At 42.2% G+C, this 22,415-nt stretch overlaps 1 protein-coding gene across 7 annotated transcripts in view; it reads right to left on the bottom strand.

Annotated features, from left to right (window-relative positions):
• LOC120245862 (kalirin-like) overlaps positions 1-22,415 on the bottom strand; it is a 118,103-nt gene that overhangs the window by 70,612 nt on the left and 25,076 nt on the right. For 2 of the 7 annotated variants that reach the window (XM_039253031.1, XM_039253032.1), the window contains exons 2-4: positions 5,401-5,684; positions 4,095-4,199; positions 608-703 (exon numbers count right to left, since the gene is read on the bottom strand). In XM_039253031.1, the coding sequence (XP_039108962.1) occupies positions 608-703; positions 4,095-4,199; positions 5,401-5,684 (485 nt within the window). The remainder of the gene's footprint in view (positions 1-607; positions 704-4,094; positions 4,200-5,400; positions 5,685-22,415) is intronic. The other 5 variants (XM_039253027.1, XM_039253029.1, XM_039253028.1 and 2 more) reach the window with 3 other exon arrangements.

Raw genomic sequence — 22,415 nt, 5'->3', positions numbered from 1 at the left:
CCTGAGGCAGTCACAAGCCAGGCTAGTGTTCAGTGGCCTAAGTTTGGCTTGCCCCCACGAATGGAGTACACACCAGCTCCCTGACCTCTTGTGCTGAGGCATCCATATGCTTTTGTCCATTCCCTTCATAATAAGCAAACTACTGCTGTGAGACTCTGCAATCTAGAAAGTTGTCTGGGGTCCCCGAATAAAATTACCTGGTGCTTTCAAAGATCCAATCCATGTTCTGTGTCTCAGCAGCCAAGTCAGCTTCAGGGCTAACCAGACACACAGCAGTCACTGTCCAAATGCTGTGTCCCTGTAGGCCAGGGGACTGGGCTCACAGGAAGGCTATTTTTTCTTGGATACCTTTTTTTCCTTTCATCAAAGCCACAATCCCCAAAGGCCCTATTAATTGCCTATGCCCAATCCCCCCCCCCAAAAAAAAGCCAAAAAAAAAAAAAAAAGGCTTTGGGGCACAGGTTTTTAGAGACAATCATTAGCCACAAACAATCCTATAAGAGGAATGAGGATAGGCGCAAAGGAAGACATGGCAGAGAGATGCCAGGCCCTGGGAGCTGCTTGGAGGTGACACACACCCAGAACTGCCTCCAGGACCCTCACTTACCAGCTTGCTTTTGACCAATTGTTCTATTGCACTGACAAGGTCTGCAGCAGAAGGTACTTCAGTGGAAGCCTGCCGGGCTGCTAGCAAAGAGGAGGACTGCAAGACATTGAGCAGCAGAGGAAAAGCAGATTAGCCAGGAATGAGGAATAGCAATTAGGAAGCAAAACAGCAAGTCCAAAGCTCAAGGCAGGCAAGGGAAGCAAAGCTTTATGTTTAGAGGGAAGAGATCACAGAGGGAGATAGGAGGTGGTGTGGGTATGGGACAGGCCCGTCTGTCCCCTTGTCAGGAATTCTGGCCAGCGGCAAAGCAGGGAGATGACTAGGCTCTCCTTAGGCAGGCCTCTGGAGCAGCTGAGGGCAGGATTTGCTGAGTTCCCGGGGCGGGGGGGGAGGGGGGGGGCGGGGCGGAGGATAGGTAAGGGCTGCACCCACTGTCATCAATAGGGGGAGAGGGATAGACAGAACTTTGGCCATTAGAGGGCTGCCCATTGCTCTTCCAGGGTATGAAAGGAGTCCATAAACCTAACCTCAAATGTATCCAAAGAAGAGAAATTGTTTTTGCTTTAGTTAAGTACAGATTTAAAATACAGATCTCCAGTGTGTACCAAACAAAAATTCTAGGGCACAGCACTTAAAGACCATAAAGCTAGAAACTCCCTCCTCACTCACATGTGCGTACATGCATTCACACACACACACACACACACACACACACACACACACACACACAGAGTTGTTCCTGGTGAGGCCCCTAACTGGAACACCTGGATATAATAAATGAGTTTAGCGAGGAATTGTGCGTGTCTTGCTGTAATGACCAGGGACTATCCTATTCACAGTAAAGGAGGCTCAAGCCAAGGGCCTGTTGCCCATCCCCTTCTACCAGCAACAGGGACCGGTCTATGTGGCTGTTTGGCCTTTGGTTTGGGGAATCCTGCTCATGGAGGGACAGTGGTTTTGTCTTTCTTCTGCTACTTGAGAAGAAACTGGGGAGAAATGGTTAACCCTGCATGCATGTGTGAGCTTGCCCCCTGGCACAGCAAAGTGGAAGGCAAAGCAGATGGGCCCCGGACACTGGTCCTTAGTGTCTGACACTGATCACTGCAAGGGTAAAAAGCTGAATGTTCTGGCCATGCTCTGGTTTCGCGTTTGTCCCTTAAGTTAGAGGGAAGAGTTCAAAAAGGAAGCTACTTGTTGTCTAATTTAAGAGTTACTTTAGGTCTTTGCTTCTGAGACGGGGTAAAAAGGAAAAAAGTCAAATAAATGTAATTGACAGAGAGAGAACAACACTCTTTTTCCTCTTCTGGAGAATGCATGAAAGGAGCTTAAGTTTGTTTGGAAATCCAAGCTATCAGCTTTTTGATTTAGTAATCCTACCCCTGGGAACTTATTCCAAGGACAGACGTCAAAAGAACAAATTCCGTATGTACAAAGTGATCTGTAGCAGTGTTATCTAGGGTAGCAAAAACTGAAAACAACCCAGGATATCCCCAAACAGGCTGGTCAAGCAAATTATGGCACATCACATAAGTAACACACTCCCAGCTATTAAAATTACACTTATGAATGTCAAATTAATATGATTTTAGAAAATACCAAGTAAAACATTGAACATAAGATACGCATATTAAAAAGGTTAAAAATAAAACATGCATGCATATAAACAGTTATCAGAAGGACACATGGAGAATCAAGGTGATCAGTTAATATTACAATATGTAGACTTAAAAATTCCTTATAGTCTGTTGTAAAATTTATTTTAATAAGTTCAACTCCATTTGCTAGAAGTTCTGTGGCTCAGCAAATGTTTCAGAGAAACAAATGTACAGGAATCAAACAAGCAGGACTGAGGAGGGTTAATGTGTCTGCCCTATTTCTAGGTAACAAAAAGGCTACATGAATGTCTGGGGTAAGTCCCGTATTTTCAGTTAAAGATTATCCAGAAACAGCATAACATCCTCTTTCCCAAAACAAGATGTGTTTGAGGGAATTTGAGGGAGAGGGTTCGTGACCTTTACTTATCTTAGCAAGCTGGCTCCTCCATGCGGAGGGCTGTGTGGGGTGGCAGATACAGTCACATGAGCGCCCCACTCTCCACATATGCTGTCACTGTTGGTGGAACATTTTATAAGGATAGGCCTCTGGGAACACAGCAGGTTGGTTCTCATTCCGACCTCAGTGTGAACCATGGGCATTTCTGCCCCTGGGAATCTAGGATGGGCATCACGCCATGCTTCCTGCTACTTTTCCTCCCAACGGTTAAGAGTCAGGGCCACCAACATCACCTTAGGAGGGCCACACAACTGGGGGCATGTCTCAAGACTGAGTCACAGAAGGGGGCATCTCAGTCATCATCCTGTACTTAGAAGCTGTCCCTCTAGCGTGGCACCCATGGAGATCTCAACTCATGTCTGTGGGTTAATAATGATCCAAATGCAAAGCAGAGGGCATTAAAACAAGAACGGGGATATCACCAGAAATGCTGAAGTGTCTGCAAACAGTACGTCCTGAATTGTATCCCAGGTGGTGTTGTGAAGATGCGTCCCTTGCCCGTGCTGGGCCCAGCACCTCCGAGGAGGTTGTACCACTGCAAGGCCGGGGAGAAGACAACACAAGGAGACCCTGGAGGGATGGCTTGGCCGCCGCCACCACCACCACCAACCACTCTGAGAAGAAAATGTAAAGCACCGTTAAAGCCTGAAACCACCACTCCAACCAGGCAAATCCAACAGGACAGCAGCACTAAGAGAAGGCAGGAAAACCCCAGTGAGGTGAAAGCATGGTTTGTTTGCAAGGAAGATGAGTGACAGAGCATGCAGTCAGAGCAGCCCCGAGCCTCAGCCAGCACCTGAAAGCACATCCAAGCCGAGCCTCTGCTCTAGAGACATCAGGGCGGACGCTCTGCGAGTAGAGCCCATGGAGACACCCGCACTTCAGACACCAGTGAGCTTCTGCATGCCAGTGACTCGGAGGATCTCGTAAAACCTGCACCCTAGGCTTTCCCACCTTTGCCGGCAACCTCCCCTCATCAGCGCCTCCATCCCTCACGCGGTGCTTGCAGAATTTTCCTACCACCAGCCCGACCGGAAGTTACCGTTATTTGGATTTTAGAGCTGAGTATCGGGAAAACAATCAACTAACACAGAAGTCAGAAGTCAGGTACAACAAAGGGATCACAGCCTGGAACCACCTCAGATTCCTTTTGAGACAAATAGTTCCTTTTAGGATCTACAGCTTCCAAAGACAGAGACATTACCCTACATCAACAGGATGAGACAGCAGACAGATTCCCACTTCTGCACGCCCCTACCCTGCCCAAAATGAAATCAGGACCCCAGGGCTGAGGGTGGGGACACCTACCAAATATAGATCACCATGGATTTGGAGAGATAACAAGGGAGAGAGAGTATTACCACCCTCACTGCACACACACAACAAAATTGCACGTATTACACATTGTTCTTTCAAGTCAGAAAGTAAGTCCCACCATCTCATCCTGTGTAGGGTCGTTGTCAAAGATCTTCATAGGTGGAGGCAGAGGGGTGTGAGACTCTTCATCTGGCTCATCTTCACCCCATCCTTTCTTGTTCTTCTAGAACAAAAGAGCAGTATTAGTCTTATAGTCATATGTTTTATATAGTTAAAGATACCAATAGTTCAGCACTTTAAAAAAGTAACATGTAAGATCTCGTTTCTCAACGCATCCCTGTTTTTTTAGCCTCACTGTCTTCCTCTGTGGAAGGGGTATACCTTCCTATCTCAAAGACAGTGAGGTTCAAATGGGGGGAAAACACACACACACACAGACACACACACACACAGAGACACACAGAGACGCAGGCGCGCGCGCCCGCGCGCACACACACACGGAACATCTACTTCCTTGATTAGCCAGGAAAAGATAAAGCTGAGAGTGGTCAGGGAGAGCCTAATTTTTTAAGCTTTTGAAGGACTATTAAACCACAATCTGAATATCACTAGCCTCTATTGTCATTCTCAGAAAGAGAAATGGCAGATAGACGAAATTACAAAGAGAGTCTAGTTACACAGCAGGAAGAATTTCTTAGCCACATCAGGGACTAGAGCAGGTTTGCCAGAAAAAAAAAATAGCTCTCATTCCTCCAACTAAAATGTACCCACTGTATTTCGATTACAGAATTTGAGGTCTGAAAGGGACTTCAGAGGTCATCTGGTCTGACCTCTGGGCTAACACAGGGACCTCTCCAAATGCTTTGTGAGGTCATGTGGTGTCCCAATTTGCTTTCGTGACAGCCCACCTCATCACTGGTTGACCCCCATTAAAGTCCCTTTTTGAGCTGAAACCTTGCCTTCTGTAAACCTTCACCTGTTAGTCATTATTCTCTCCTCTGGAGCAACATGGAGTTGTGCACTCCCTATTATATGTGGCACTGCCCTAGATACTTGAAAACAGCTATAATCTCTCAGCTTTTGTTCTTATTTTTAACTAGCAGGCTTTGATGTAGTCCTTAGTAGAGGCATGAGATTAGGTGACCAGATGACTCCCTTGGGCCTACACCCTATCTCCAAATCTGGCAAGATTTTGGCCACCTGCTGGAAATTCTATGTGCCAGTCTCTGAATTGGTCACACATCATACTGGCAAGGTCCTATTACAACAAAAATTCAGCTCACTTGGGCTCAAGAACACAAACTACTAGGGACCAGAGGCTGCCTGGTTTACAGAACCCATGGAAGAATGCCTCACAAGGTTCCAGGAAAGATGTACGTCACAAGCCCCCTCCGGATCGAGGCTCCAGGGCCACATGGAAGTACCTCATCTGCACTGTCTCCCTGAGGGGTCGTCTCATCCCCAGGCTTGGGAGATCCCAGGTCGAAGCTCTTCCGGCCATCTCGTACTTTCTTCTGCTTCTTGATGTTTCCATCTGCTTTCCCGCTGTTGAGCCGGCGCACAGGGCTCGTCAGCCACTTCTTAAGAGTGTTAGTGGAACGCTTGGGACCTGGGGAGCTGTGGATGGAGTTCAGGGAGGGCTGAGATTGCAGGTTGGCCACTGACTCTGACTTGCCTCCGTTTTCGCTTGAGGAATGGGAGTATGCATCTGAGGAGAAAGAACAGACGGATATAGCCATGTCAGAGGCAGTTAAGGGAGGTAGCCGGCCTGGGAGTAAGACAACTCCATCCTCAGGAAGCTAGGATACAAGGCAGAATGTCAAGACCAGTTGCAGACACTGGTCAAGGCAACCCTCTCTAGAGGGTAACAGCTGACACTCAATTTATAATGTGCCAGGCACTGCTCCAGGTTCTGTGGATACAGGAGTGCAGAGAAGACAGATTCCTACCTTCATGGAAACAAAATTAAGATCCTAAGGAAGAATTACAAACCCAAAACAATGTCATGGAATGCCTATTGGGTAGTGTATTTTAAAGACATAGAAGACCTAGTTTTTTTTTTTTTTCAAAGACCCCTTATCTAGCTACACACGTGTGTGTGTGTGTGTGTGAAAGAAGAGTGAAAGAGCAAGACAGAGCATGCAAAATAAAGACAAATTCACAAAGTGGTATGTGATTAATTGCCACACGGCTGGTATGGACTTAGGCGATAAGCTAGCAGAGTTCAGAGGAAGGTCAGATCAGTGTAGGCAGGATTGGTCTGAAATGGCTTAATGGAAGAGATGTGTCTGAATAGAAGAGAAGGGGGGAAAGAATTTCAAAAGAGGGAGACAGCACGAACAAAAGTACAGAGGTACGAATATTGAAAAGTGAGTGAACACAGCCCCAATAAGTAGATCTTCTGAATGAAATAAAGATTTGATGGAGAAGGAAAAACTGGATAGAAAGTATTAGTGAGGTCATTTAATAATCAACCAGAGGTATATGACCTTTACCGTGAGGCTCTGCTGGGAAAATACACAATGAAAAGGGCTTTTGTTTGGTTAATTAATCTGGTAACTATAGATAGCATAGCTCTGAGAAGGAGGAGTCAGAATCCAGAAGGCCACACTGGGGTTGCGCACAGGGGGACAGAGGAACGAATGTGAGGCATTCCAAAGCAAGAAGTGTCTGGATGACAGATCAAAGGCGAGTCATTTCTCTACATGCTGCTGCTTCTCATTGCAAAATGGTCTTGGGAGAGTACCTGACCCGCCCTGCCTTGCCGCCTGATGGGCCCACTGCCCCAGCGCCAGTTTGCATACTGATATTTAAACCAAGCACATGACTGAGGTGGTTTTTTATACCTACTCCTTTCAAAGATGCAATCACCTTTTCCTATAACGTCCTATAACTTCATCCTGGACCTCGCCTGGGGGACTAATCTGGCTTTAGAGGCCCCCTGGCCTAGATGTAGCCAACAGAGAAGAAACAAAATCCCAAAGGAAGGTGAATGAATAATTTTGCCAATAGAGAGCTGTCTCTAGCTGACCTTTTGGCTGACCTTGAGGGGTGCAAGCTCAGGCTCTTGACCTTGTGGGGATCTTCAACGCTGCTAGAGTTTTGTGTATACTTTGGAAAACAACCTGAGTGTTTGCATCTAGTAGCACGAAAACCGAGGTCCTAAAGTCCCCTGGTATAAAGGATAATATACAGGGTTGCTCTGCTCAGGGAATATTTGGGGATCCGCTGACTTGGTTGGCGTCCCTTTAAGGACAAAATTGTAATCTTATCTCAGGGAATTCCTTGCTGGCTGTGGTCCTGGGTATGTTGACATTATTTCTGAAGTGTTTGGTATGGCTCAAACTCCTGTTCTCAGAAGCCCGGGTGATAAACATCTCCCCAGCGCTGGTAGTGGAACCAGGGCCTTTCGGTTATCTTTCTGCTGATAAGCTGCAAAAGCTTTTCATTCACCAGACCCCTGTGATACCACATGGCTCTATGAAACCAAGTCTTCAAAAACTTAGTCAGCACATAATGTGTCAGCAGAACTAGAGGCCCAATCACATTAACTGTGCCTTGTGTTACTAGGCAGGGCAGGCGGCTGTCCAGGTTTCCTGTTCCATTGCAAAGCATAGCCTGACTTCGAGATTCACAAACGCAAATCTTGTCAGACTGTCCTTCCCTGCTGTCCTATGGTTCTGCTTTGGTACATTCTGTACAAATTAACAATCAAGTGTACTCTCACTTTTTTTGGTTTCAAGTTTATTTGTGTAAACAATTAGGGCCATTCAATCACAGCCCACACAAGAGAATTAACGTGTCGGAAGCGGAAGTAATCCATAATTCATCGTTAGGGTCCTGCATGGAGACAGGACCATTTCTAAATGACTTTGTTGTTTCTTGTTTGTTCCTGTTTTTATTTTCTGGTTTTGATATCCTTGGCATATAACATTGTATTAGTCCAAGATGTACATCAATGTACATCTTTTATGAAATGATCACAGTAAGTCTAGTTAACATCCACCATCTCATATACTTTGATCTTTGTGTGTGTGTGTGTGTGTGTGTGTGTGTGTGATGAGAACTTTTGCTGAAGTTTTACTAAATTACTTCAAATGCATGATTATAAAGAATATGGCCCAGGCACCTGGGTGGCTCAGTTGGTTAAGCGTGAGACTTCGACTCAGGTCATGATTTCATAGCTCCTGAGTTCAAGTCTCACATCGGGCTCTGTGCTGACAGCTCTGAGTCTGGAGCCTGCTTCATATTCTGTGTATCCCCCTCTCTCTGCCCCTCCCCTACTCATTCTCTGTCTCTCAAAAATAAATAAACATAAAAAAAATTTTAAAGAATGTGGCACAATTTAGTTTAGAGAATTTGTACCTACTTTATTATGGCTTCAAAGAATAATTGGCATGCTATGCTCATCCCATCTTTGGAAAAGGTCTACAATTAGCAGACATTAGAGATTTTATTCTAGTACCTTTCAGGCATAAAAGTTAAGTGACTGAGTGATAACAGCTCCAACAATAAGACTGTCATCAAACCTTTCCAAGCTAAGGGAGGTGCTATTTATTAGGATTCTCATCAAAGGAAGCAGAAAATCAGAGTTTTTTTTTGGAAACCAAGGCTCATAGTTGGTAAGTGGCAGAGAGGCAAGACTTAAACCCAGATCTGACTCCACTGCACATATATTCATCTTATTCCTACATCTGTATTCACTCCATGTATTCTTGTAAAAGGAACATCAAGTTGCTATGTCTATTTAACATTTCAAATATACATTTATATATAATTTATGTAAGTTATAAAACTGCAATGCTGAAAACAGTCTGTCAAATTTTACAGATAAGGCAATGAAGGTTTAAGTATGAGAAATCCACTGTCGCAAATAAGTTAGGCACAAAGCTAGGACCAGAAGCCAGGCATCTCTAGATCTGCTCCAGGACTCTGAAACAGGGCTTCCTCTCTAGCCCTGAGGCATAGAAGGGGCCAGTAAGGCTAAAATCTGATTTTACATCACAAGGAAAACAAAGGTGTCCCTGGGCATTGTAGGTAATCAAGTTCCCCAGATGTTCCAGTATGTTCAACTTAACCTTCTGGATCAGAAAAAAGTCACATTCTGAGGCTGATTTTACTATGAGACATTTTTTAAGATAGATAAAAATGTAGGAAAAATGTAGAAAAAAATGAACATCCAGGTACTTACCATCTAGATATGATAAATGTAAATAGTTTTGCCACATTTCCTTCAGCTTTTTAAAAAAAGAAATAAAATATTGTATATACTATGAGACATTTTCAAGATAAATAAAAATGTAGAAAAAATGCAACATCCAGGTACCCAGTAAATGTAAATATTTTTTGCCATATTTCCTTCAGCTTTTTAAAAAAAGAAATAAAATATTGCATACATAGTTGAAGCTTTTGTATTTTTTCCCACCACTCACAATCCAATCCACCATTTTCCCTTCCTTCTGAAGTTGGTGTGTGTCTTTCCTGTCCGTGTAGTCAGCCATTTACTTTATAAGGAAATCCAGTGTTATTTTGTGGTTTAAATTTTATATAATTATCCTAATATGTCATTTTGCAATGTACTCATTAATTCAAAATTATCTGAGACTTATCCATGCTCAGTCATGTAGATGTAGTTCATTGATTTTAATTGTTGAATAATATTCTTTCACGGGACGTATTGAGGAGCTTGTAACACATTTTCTTAATGATGGATACTAAGGCTATTATACACACACACACACACACACACACACACACACACACACACACACACTCATTTTAAGCAGTCCTGTACAGATCTCTGTAGATCTGTGAGAATTCCTCTCGGGCTGTGTGGTCAAGGAGTCAATTAGCCATTTTTCTTATTTCCAATCTGTTTCAGACCAATACTTTTATAAAATACAAAATCATACTCTTAGATGTGGTGAAAGTGTCAAATTGCTTAAAAAGCTTCTCATTTTCTGTATTTATCTCCCTGTGGACTTGAAAAAAAATGGCTGAAAAACCTTTACCACATATGGATCATACACTGAGGATAACACCTTGCTCTCAACTCTAAAGCATCCAGAGCATGTATGTCAAGGTGGACCTGCTTGGCTTTAGAGAAGATAGCTCACCAGCTTCACTAGGTATTGCCAGATTGCACTCTGATTTACTCCCACTAATACTGTATGAAATTTCTCATCTTCTGAAAATCATCAACAAAATGAAAAGGCAATCTACCAAATGGGAGAAAAACTTACAAGTCATGTATCAGATAGAGGTTACTATCCAAAATATAGAAAGACTCATAGAACTCAATAGCAAACAATCTGATTAAAAAATGGGCAGAGGATCTGAATATACTTTTTTCCAAACAGGACTTACAAAAGTTCGACAGGTACATGAAAAGATGCTCAACATCACTAATTATCAGAGAAATGCAAATCAAAACCATAATAAGATATTACCTCACATCTGTTACAATGGCTATTATCAAAAAGATAAGAGATAATGAATGTTGGATGAGTATGAGAAGAAAAGGAAACCCTTGTGCACCGTTGGTGGGAATGTAAACTAGTGTAGCCACTCTGGAAAACAGTATAGAGGTTCTGCAAAAAGTTAAAAACAGAACTACCATATGATCTAGCAATTCCACTCCTGGATATTTACCTGAAAGAAATGAAAACACTTACAAAGATATTAAAACTCCTGTATTAGTTGCAGCACTATTCATAATACCCAAGACACAGAGGCAAACTAAGTGTCCATCAGAGGATGAATGGATAAAGAAAATGTGGTAAATGTACAGGGCGCCCGGGTGGCTCAGTCGGTTGAGCACCTGACTCTTGATTTTGGTTCAGGTCATGATTCCAGAGTTGTGGGATCGAGCCCCGCAGTGGGCTCCATGGTGAGTGTGGATCCTGCTTGGGATTCCCTCCCTCCCTCCTTCCTTCTCTCTCTCCCTCCCTGTGCCTCTCCCCACACTCTCTCTAAAATAAATAAATAAATAAATAAAAAGAAAATGTGGTAAATGTATACATTGCAATATTATTTAGCCACAAAAAAGAAGATAATCATGTCATTTGTGACAACATGGATGAACCTTGAGGGCATTATGCTAAACAAAATAAATCGGGCAGAGAAAGACAAAGACCATATGATCTCACTTATATGAGGAATCTAAGAAAAAACAAACAAACCTCAAACTCATAGATACAGAGGACAGACTGGTGGTTGCTAGAGTTGGGGGAGGAGGGTGGATAAAATGGGTGAAGGTTCAAAAGATACAAACTTCCAGTTATAAAATAAATAAGTCATGGGGATGTAATGTACAGTATGGTGACTGTACTGAATAATGCTGTAGATATCTGAAAGTTGCTGAGAGAGCAAATCTTAAAAGTTCTCATCACAGGAAAAATAAACCTTTTAATTATGTGTGGTGATGAATGCTAAGTAGACTTATTGTGGTGATCATTTCATGATACAAATACTGAATCGTGATGTTGTATACCTGTAACTAATATAATGTTATATATGTCAATTATATTTTGATTTAAAAAAAAGGAATAAAAGAAAAGAATTGTTATCTTCCTGCATTTTCTTGATGCTTCATTATGTACACTAGCATGTAATTTTCCTCTGGAAAAATTAATGTCTCCTTCTTGCCCAAAAGCACATAGTTTAAGGAAATAAATGGAGATTAAAGTAGAATGTCTCAGGAAGAAGAAATGAAAAGGTAAAAACCAGTGCCTCTAGATCAGTAGGAAATGCATCGTATAATTGGTGTCTCAGCCACAAGCTGGGGAAATAGGAAACTTGTCAGGGCAATCCCTGAGGCTGAATGTCCAACTTCACAGGCTCTGAGTGGGATAGCTTAGTTGATTGGTCATGGGATTATAAAGATACTAATGAAATCAAGGAAATCTAAGTGAATAAACCAACACTTATCCATCAGACTTGCACACTATTTGTTATCCCTACTTTCTTCGATTCCCAAGCCACCTCTCTAAACCACCTGATTTCCTCCTTGACATCTGAGAGAAGACAGCCTGCATGGTCACACAACACATCCCAAAGCTTGGCCAACAACTAGAGAATTCTTGACCTCAACACTCATCTCTTAATGTAATGATCTCTTGTTGAAGTTGATTAAAAGAGAAACTCTGGTCATATAATGTTCCTGCCCTGCTTATATGACCTAAGAACAACCCACCAGTGCCTTGTCATTTGACCTCAACAAAGAGATGAGTTGGATTCTGGCCCTTCTATGTCACCAACTAGGGGAAGACACTCCAACAGATTAGACAGGATGCACTCAAAGTCTGGCTCCACCAATGGCCAGCTGTGTGACTTCCATTTACCTAGCTTCTCTCTATCTCAGTTTCCTCATCAGTGGCTAAAGATAATATTAATATCTATCCTACAGGGTTGCCATTAGGATTAAGCAGTTAATGTTTGTAAAGTGTTCAGAACACTTTAAACCCAGAGAAGCATGACAGAAGTTAAATAAAAATCAATAATATCATAAAAAGCTCCCCTAATTCCATGACAGTGAGTTTATTTTTGATGTTCCTTCATTTTATCTTATGTTCTTCTAAAACCTAGACTAGATGATTTAAGACCATCTTTTACCTTCAAAGATTCGTATCTCCTGAAAGCAGAGAAACACTTAATGCTACCAGCTGCCATTCTGTGTCATTTCCCCCCTCTTCACTTTAGGGAACCACTCTTGTCTGAGAATAAGGTGGCCATATCCTTGGGCTACATGGCCATAGTTGTCCCCCTTTCCCACTACTTGGAAGTTTAAGCAGCACAGGTTACTTCCTGGAAATGACGTATGCCTCCTTATTATAGGGTATCTCTCTGAATGGGAGCTTCAGATGGATTTTAAGACCAATTGAACAACTCTTGAGATTAGGGTCTCAAACACCATTGTGGGGTTAGAATAAACATGTCAGTGCTATCAGTTTAAGTGTTGGGGCAAGGACTCCTCAATTTCAGGTATTTTCATCACAGCAGCATGCTTCCAAGTGGTACAGGAGATGAGGGCTGTCTGCTTGATGTGAAGAGGAAAAGTGGAACGAAACCCATGAGAGCAGGCACAACTGAACACATCCTAACAAATCCATTGTCTAGGTCAAACATGGTCCTTCCTTACTTGGATAGACCTTCATCAGCTACCAAAATAGAAGATAACTGTGTACAAATGGATAGTAACTGAATAAACTAGAAATGTGCTGGGGCACCTGGGTGGCTCAGTTGGTTAAACGTCTGGCTCTTGATTTCTCCTCAGGTCATGAGCTAAAAGATATGTTGCTCTATACTAATCATACCTGTTTTATTTAGATGTCAATGGATCTACAAATGCCCCCGGGTATTCATAATATTCTACTGGAAGCTTTGATTCCAATGGCTAAAATCAGAAGAAAACACAAAGACTTCTAAAATCCACTGGATATGTACAGAAGAGTCTTTTAACCTCCTGCTCTTCTGTCTTACTTGAGTTCCAATGATACAGGAATAATTGTAAACTCATCCTTATTGCCTTCTGTGGCTTGAGCTATATAAGGCAAATGCATTTCATTACATCTGTTTGCAGAGATTGGATACCCAAACACTCCTGTTTTCTTTGGATTTCTATAAATAACTTACTTAATATAAAAATTACAGAAGTATCATATATACATTTTTCTCACACTAGAAATTGCATATCTAGAGAAGGGGGTAATGAGAATGTCAAGGATAAAAATTCTTTGGGTAATAAATACATAAATCCAATTGTTGGTAAGCATGGAAGCACAAAATGTACAGTAAGTAGTAATATATCCCTCATGGTATAAGATGATGGCTCTGACAGGTCTTTTCGTGGAATGTTTATGAAAGCCAATCTCCTGGTTGTATATTTAGCTGAGGCCCTAAGGCTATGCATCACCAGTTCCTGGAATAGCTGGCTTCCCAGCAAACTACTGTTTGGCCATTTGGTTGGCTATTCTGGTGTCGGGACTACTTGGTGCCAGAGGATGAAGAAATCTACAGTGCTACAGTGACAATAACAGGACAGGGAAAGGGGGAGAATCAGTCTGGTCCACAAACTTTTTAAAAAATGTTTATTTATTTAGTTTGAGATAGAGACAGTATGAGAGAGAGCGAGCGAGAGAGAGACAGAGAGAGAGCGAGCGAGTGAGAGAGAGAGCCCACACCGTGGGAGAGGCAGAGAGAGGGAGAGAGAGAATCCTCTGACAGCACAGAGCCTGACTTGGGGCTTGATCTCATGCACTGTGAGATCGTGATCTGAGGCCAAATCAAGAGTCAGATGCTTAAGAAGACTGAGCCACCCAGGCGCCTCCACATGCATTGTTTTTTAACATTAGAAAACTTATTGCCCTTGCAATTTATCCCTACCACAACTTTCAATAAACTTGCAAACACTTCTTGGCTCAGGATATTCCTTCTCCCATCTCTTCCACAATACTCAAGTCTCAAAGGCCCAGTGCAAACCCCTGCTTCCTGCTTGTTACACTGCTTTTATACTTAGTTCAGGGATGTCTTTTCCAACGAGTCCTTTGCCAACCCACCATTCTTTATCTTACTACTCTATCTCACTCACAGACTTCATGTGTTTTCTGTATTTTATTTTATTGTTTTACATCTAAATCCCTATGGATTTGGAACTTCTGTGTCTGATTTTTTCCCGTTAAACAAAGAGTACAAAATGATCACTCTGAGCCTCAACGGTGCATTGTATTGAGCTATGACTTAGTTCATTTCTACTTCCTTGTACCTTTTTCTCCTCTATAGTGCTGATCCTGCTTGGTAGAATGTGCAGAAATCTGAGAATTCCAAATCCAGTGGCATCCACATAGGGCAGGAATTATTTTCATCTTCAGAGCTCATTGGGACACTAGCTCTTAATATCAGGGTCTTCTCCAACAGACTAAACAATCTCCACAGGGGTGAAAAGCCAGTATTTCTAGCTTCAATCGAGATGAACTCTTTCGAGTTCTATTCTAATTTGGTCCAGACTCACTCAACCACTGCTGGCTCCTTCAGTGCCTCCCCTGCCACTTTGATTGCCATCAGGATGCCATGGGACACAGTGGGTAAAATGACTGTTTCCAACTGCTTGTTCTCACCATCTCCTTGGCCTTAGTTTCCCCTGTATAGTATTCTCTCCAACAGACACAGAGGGAGGAGAGCCCTCGAAGGATGATGAGTCAGTGCCTTCCTCCCATTCCAGATATGTATGTTCTAAACAGGCAGGCCATTGCTGTGACGTGTCACAATGACTCACTTGATTCACTACCCTTTTGGTGGCCTTTGGAAGTCAAGGGCTATAAATCCTCTCTATATTCCAAGGGTGGCTTCTGAAACTTGGCATATCAGATTGTCAAAAGTCAGTGAAGGCAGATCTGCTTCTCTTCCAAGAGTAAGCATTCTAGACATTATTTCCATTTATATACCCATTTCATTCTCCCAGACTTGTCCACAGCTTCTAGAGAGGAAATGCACATTTTTTCTACAGTATAGTATAGAAAATCCTCCTAAAAGGCTCTGAACTGCTCAAAACACAACCAAGAAAACATGGTGAAACTACAAATCCAGACTGAGAAAAGGACACTGCCACATTCATATAAAACCTAACCTAAGAAATGGTTCCTACTTATGGTAAGGCAACAAGAATCAGTGGCTCCACCGGAACCAAGGTCATCTGAAATCGGCCTTCATCTGTAAAGATATAATGAGTACAAGGGGGTCATCAAATCATGACCCATTGCACCTGCCAAGTTCAAAGCCTGGGGTAGACATCTTCTTATGGCTTAATTTTCAGTTCTCCTGAGCTCCATATCTGGCAGGTAAGCCAAATTTCTCTGGTTAAAAAGGGCAACTCTGGAGGCCAGGATGTATTTATACCCCAGTTTCCTTCTGGGCCTTCAAATAAGCCTTCCAGTAAGTTAAGTGAGCTCCATAAAAAACAGTTTAGCCTGTTCACTTAAACAGCAACATTTTTCACTTTTCTTTTCACATTGTGGGAATATAAACCAGCTCAACCCCAGTAATACCCCAAAGCCTCAAATTAATACAAATTATTGTATGTGACTGAAGATTCTCTCAGAGGATGACCAAGGTTGTCTTTCAGGTTTATTCCCCTGGAAGCAGATTCTTCCTTCACAAGGACTTCTGCATGGATATTTTTCTTTCCATTCCTATTTTCACTTTTCCATTCCTATTGTCACTGCCCTAATCCAGATCTTTTAACCTGTGTAACAGCCTCCAATAGATTTCTCTGCATCTAATCTCTTTTTCTTATCTATTTGACATATCTCTGCTACGAGAACAATGACATTGGTCTACAGAAATCACTTGATCAATAAAATCTAGAGGTGCCTGGGTGATTCAGTTGATTAAGTGATTTTGGCTCTGGTTCTTGATTTTGGCTCAGGTCATGATCTCACAGTTAGTGAGGTCAAGCCCAGTGTCAGGCTCTGTGCTGACAGAGTGGAGCCTGCTTGGGATTCTCTCACTCTCCCTCTCTCTCTCTGCCCCTTCTCTTCTGCATGTGCTCTCTCTCTCTCTAATATATATATATATATATATATATATGTAATATATATATGTTATATATAATATATATTATAATATAGAGAGACATATATATATTATATATATATATATATTATATAATATATATATATATAACCTGTCAGCCTGCTATTTAAACTCTAAACTATTCCACGGTCAGGCTTGGTCACCTTTCCTTCTTTGATAATCTGAGGTTCTCAAACTGTGGTCCTCAGACCAACAGTGGAAGCATCATCTAGGAATTTGCTGGAAATACAAACTCCTGGGTCTTATTCTGGAGCTACTGAATCAGAATCTATGGGGGCGACCCAGCACTCTGTGTTTTGACAAGCCCTCCAAGTAATTTTGATGTATGCTCAAGTTTGAAGGTGACAATTTAAATTTTTTAGATATTTAAATATTTATTTTTGAGGGAGAGAGAGACAGAGCATGAGTCGGGGAGGGGCAGAGAGAGCTGGAAACACAGAATCTGGAGCAGGCTCCAGGCTCTGAACTGTCAGTACAGAGCCCGACACAGGGGGCCCAACATGGACTGTGAGATCATGACCTGAGCCAAAATTGGATACTTAACTGACTGAACCACTCAGGCACCCCTGAAGATGATGATTTTAGATGAGCCCCCACTTTAGTCTAATGACTTATTTAGTCAGTTTGCTGCAGCAGCCATGTTGCGGTCCTCATTGCTCATATCACCCAGCAGCCTTTCTGCTCATCTAAAGCCTACCTACCACTTCTTGGATGACCCAAGCCCAGCATGTTCTCCTTTTTCTCTGAGAATACATCTTGTACCATTCATTTGGCACTGACAGATGCTTGTTTATGTGCCTTCACCTCCCTAACTCTGAGGAAAGTCCTTGAGGACAGAGATGTCCTCCATCTTATATCATCAGCCCAAACTCTTTGGGCACGAGGAGCTCATTAAATGGCCAGTGATGAATGGCTAAGGACAAAGAAAGATAAATCATTGGAGCCTGAGTATTTTTAGGCCCAGAGACCTCTAAGAAAAAGTCAGTGCTGGTGAGGTGCTCATCCCTTAAACTTAGCAAGGTGACTATCAACATAGGCTAGTGCTTCCTTTTCCTTAAGATGTTCTGTGTTGCTCAGGCAATTAAAGATGAGTTAAACAAAGTTACCTGTTTCTTTACTGCAAGACTTCTTGGAATCTTTACTATGCTAATTAACATGTCATATAGATGATGACTCTCCAAGGGAAACATATAACATTTACAGAATTCTATTAATGTGTTGTAGAAAGCAGTGTGGTTAGCATTGATCTCGGCGATTATTCCACCTCAGTCTAGAACACAAAAGGTGAATCACATTCTGTGGAGGCTATCCGGACAGAAGGGTTGCCAGTCGAACTTAAAACCTCTTATGAACACCGAAGTAGGAGGTAAGTTACAGTCCAGTTATTTTCGACTTATGTGCTACCACGTCAGAGTCTTCCAGAAGTCAGAGGGAAGCCTGTCCTGGATTCAACTTACAATGCCCTTCAATAGTAACCTAAACCAAAGTTAGCCATGCCAGGCTTAATTATAGAGGCGGAGGGAAAGAGTTAAGCAGGGTGACGCTGGAAACTTTAAGATTGTAATTAAGCGCTACTTAACTAAAAATGTTGCAATGGAAACTCTCCTAGGGAACCCGAGGGAAGAAGAGGGGAAACTGCATACCTGGAGGAAGAAACAAGTGGCTGGTGGTCAACGACTGTGTTTTCAGTGTCCTTTTTTGGGAAAACTACATTTTGTGAGTGTGTGTGGGGGTGGGGTGGAGGGTGGGAAAGAAAGTGTTAGGGTACAGAGCATCCTGGGCTTAATATAGTTTGAGACCATGCAGGCTTAACCTGGCCCTGCTGCCCCCACACACCTGTGCCAAGTGAGTCTTTCTCTGGGTCCTTGCTACCTGGCTTGGAAAAAACCAACAAACAAGATGAGTTCAATCTAAGCTTCCCAACCAAGAACAAGGTCTCAGTCTACATTTCTCTCCTCTGTTCTTCACACAGCAGTGCCCTCATGGCCCTCCCCCCCCCCCCCCCCCCCGGGCCTTCTCAAACCCAGCGCACAGATTCAACACTAAGAATGCACATGGCCAGGAAAACCCCTGCCTGGCCTACAAGGGGATGAGATTCACAAGTACGATCCTACCATGGCTTCTTTTCTTTAAAACTTTTTATTTTGACATAATTTCAGATTTATAAAGAAGTTGCACAGTTAGTACAAAGAATTCCTATTTCACCCAGATTTCCCAAATGTTATAGTTTACCACTTGCTTTTTCTTTTCTCTTTTTCTCACTCACCTTGTCTCTCTTTTTCTGAGCTGTCTAAGAATAAGTCAAAGAGAAGATTCTTTTTGATCCCTAAATACTTGTGTATGTTTCCTTAAAACATGGGTTTTAAGGAAAAACATGTAGCTACACTTACATAACCACAGTACAATCAGCCAAATCAGGAATTTACCATTGATACTCTCTTCAAATATTGTCAATTATTCAAATAATGTGCTTTATAGAAAAAGGTTATGTCTTTGACGATTAGATATCTTTATGAGTGCAGGTAAAATATCCTTCAGTTTGGGTTTGCTAGATGTTGCCTTATGATTAGACCTAGTGTTTATTTTGGTAGGAATATCCCTGAAAATGATGTATCATGTGAGGAAACATATAATATTGATTTGATCCAATTCTAGTGATGTTAAGTTTGATCTCTTGGTTAAAGTGGTATCTGTTCCTGGTATAATTTTCTAATACATCAAGTTAAATTGCATATTTGCTCAGTGGTGAGGTTTTAAAATTCTGGTACAAATCAACTGTAAGTCCTGTTTGAATGCAATTCCTGCATATAATACCCAAATCCATTCATGTAATAATCTCCTGATCATGAGTATGAGAGAAGAGTAATTTTCCACTTCATTGAAAACAGATTTAACAATGAAAATGGTGGGTATGTAAAAGGCTAGACCTAGGTTGTTAAAACTGTACAACTTGTGCTTTGACTTGCTGCTACGGTTGACTTTGGTCTTGTGGGCCTACACTATTACTCAACGTGAAGTTTCCACTCTGAAACCATACTCCTAGATGGAAATTCTGAAAGCTGGTCAGGGTTAGGTTTGTACTTGACCTATGAGTCCCTTCTATAGATCTTGAAATTGTCATTGAAAATGGTGATGTGGGTTTGAGGGAGTCATAAAAGGCTGGCTGGCTCTGTTAACTACCTACAATATTTTACTAATAAATACAGAGAGATCATTATGACAAAGAATGCTCATTGCTACAGTCTTGAGTAAAGTAGCTGACCAGCTGAAAAGGCCAGAAGTTAAAGAACAGAAGCATGATTTCAAGATGCTGGTAGATGGTGAGCATTTCCTATCTCCCAAGTCAAGTTTGAGAGTCTTAAAGATGGGGTAAATGGCGTCGGTAATAAAAGATCAGTGAGAACCTTAGAAGCTCCAGTGTTGGCCTCTACTCTAGAAAGCACTGGATTGGGTTACTTAACTGTTGTAGCAAATTATAAACACTGGGTGCATGATGAGCTGGGTAAAGAGGGTGAATCCAGATGATACCATGGGGCCCTAGAAACATCACTTCCTAATTATACTATATGTGTCATTTGCATAAGTCGGGCCAGAAACTCCCCTTAGCGAGCACCCTCTGCCTTTGGGGCAGTTAAAACAAGCTGAAACCTACTCTTCTAGACATGAGTTAGTTCCTGAGATTTATCAGCAGTATTTCAACTTTCAGTATTTCACTCAGGAAAAACATCCAGACTACCCACTGGACTCCTAGGGAAGAGGGCACTTATTTACCTAGGGCAAGGGTCTAGGTCTGATGTCTTCATTGGTAAGGCAAACATGAGAAGACTTGGATGCAGAACAGTTAGAAGAGGCATATGTGGAGGCATCTGGGTGGCTCAGTCGGTTAAGCATCTGAAATGCTTAGGTCATGATCTCACAGTTCGTGGGTTCAAGCCCCGCATCAGTCTCTGTGCTGACTGCCAGCTCAGAGCCTGGAGCCTGTTTCGGATTCTGTGTCTCCCTCTCTCTGACCATCCTCTGCTAACGCTCTCTCTCTCTCTCTCTCTCTCAGAAATAAATGAAACATTAAAAAAAAAAAGAAGAGGCATATGTGGCAAGACAGTGTTAGGTCAGCCAAAGACTTTCATATTCATATTTTCTTAAAAATTCAAATATTCTGCCAACAAATACTACACACTGGGACCAAAGGCGCAAGGGCTGCTACTTTTCCATGCCTGCTCAAGGATGACAGACCACCTCCTCTTTTCTAGAGCTGGAACCCCCAGCTTCATGGTCAGCAATGATTGGGATAGGGTATCATCCAGTACCACAGATGTCTCTGGAGATAACCTTCACAGGAAAGATATACAATTAGACTATCTCTATGACTGCTTCTTTCCTAGAAGACTGCCTAGATCCTGCCCCATTATGATGGCTCTAAACTTCTAGGTCCTATAGGCTCAATTCATATAACATTTACATTTGAAGATACTACACTATTACCCATTCAGTCAACACATGCTTACTGTGTGCTATGTATGTGCCTCATGTCACTCCTGATGCTGGGCTATAACAGTGAAGGAGAAAAGTTGAAGTTCTAGTTGGGGTAGGAGTGGGGTCAGATAATAAACTAATACATGGGTTTTTAAAATTTCCAATACTGTTGAACAAGTTTTAGAGAATTATATTGGCTAATGAGCTGTAGAGGACCTGGATAATAACTTCTTTAGAGGGAGCAGCTGGTGACAGTCTCTCTGAAAAGCTGAGACCTGATTGACAAGAAGGAACCAGCCATGTAAAGATGGGGCTAAGGCTTTCTGCCAAGAGTGCAGCCTTTGCAGAAATCCTAAGGCAGAAATAAGTTTGGGATGTCCAAGCTATTGTGGAAGTTCTTGTGGCTGGAGCATAAGTGATGGGTAGAGGGATATGAAATGAAGTTGGGAGGGTGGGTGGCAGCTGGACCCAGAGCCTTGCAGGCCATGGCAGCGAGTTGGAACTTTATCCTAAATGCAATGGGAAACTACGGGAGGATTTTCGAAAGAGGCTGGGGTGAAGGATAGGTGATGAGATGTGATTTTACTTTAATTGACAAGCATTAATTTCTGATTGTTCTATGTTGTGTAGCCAGATAAATTTCTCCTGAATTGGAATCACCTTTCCATCAAGAATCACCTCTTCTTCATTAAGGATCTGGGGAGAAACATCTTACCAAATATGGATGAATGGGAAATACCAGGATATTCAAATTTGGTCTCCAGACAAAATACTCCATATCCAGGCCAAAATACTCACACACATAAGGCCACCTCATTCCTTCCTACTACCAGCTTGTGTTTCCAACCCCTACATGAGACCTGAGCTCTCAATTATATGTCTCTTGCTATGGTCTAATATGCTATGCATATTGATATAGCTTCAGGTGGCATTATCAATGAGATATGCTTGCATCTCTTATCTTGCTAATCTCCCTGTTTAGAAAGTTCTTCCTCCAGATCCCATATGGTCATTTCCTCTCTACCTTCAGGTCTTTATTGAAATGCTACCTTCCTAGTACAGTCTCCCCTGACTATTCTATTTAAAATTGCAACACCCCACCTCTCCACGCTAATGGTCTCTATTTCCTTCCCCTTTTATTTTTCCTATACCACTTACTGTCATTTAGCTTATTGTATTAACCATGTCCTTTTATTTTCTACATTCTAATGCACTGCCATGTGGAGGGTTTTGGAGGGTCAGTCTTTCCTAGGGCTACCTAATTCCTAGAGATAGCAAACAACTCAACTGTGACTGTGCCTTTCATACACAAACCCACCAGTTCAGAGCCCACATCCCCAACCATCTCCTTCATTGAGTTCTGCATTTTGGGTCACAA

The sequence above is a fragment of the Hyaena hyaena genome, unplaced genomic scaffold (assembly GCF_003009895.1).
Source record: "Hyaena hyaena isolate Hyena2069 unplaced genomic scaffold, ASM300989v1 scaffold_434, whole genome shotgun sequence".
NCBI classification, from domain to species: domain Eukaryota; kingdom Metazoa; phylum Chordata; class Mammalia; order Carnivora; family Hyaenidae; genus Hyaena; species Hyaena hyaena.
The sequence above is the reverse complement of the archived record's forward strand: the minus strand, read 5'-3'. Positions and strand labels throughout refer to the sequence as shown.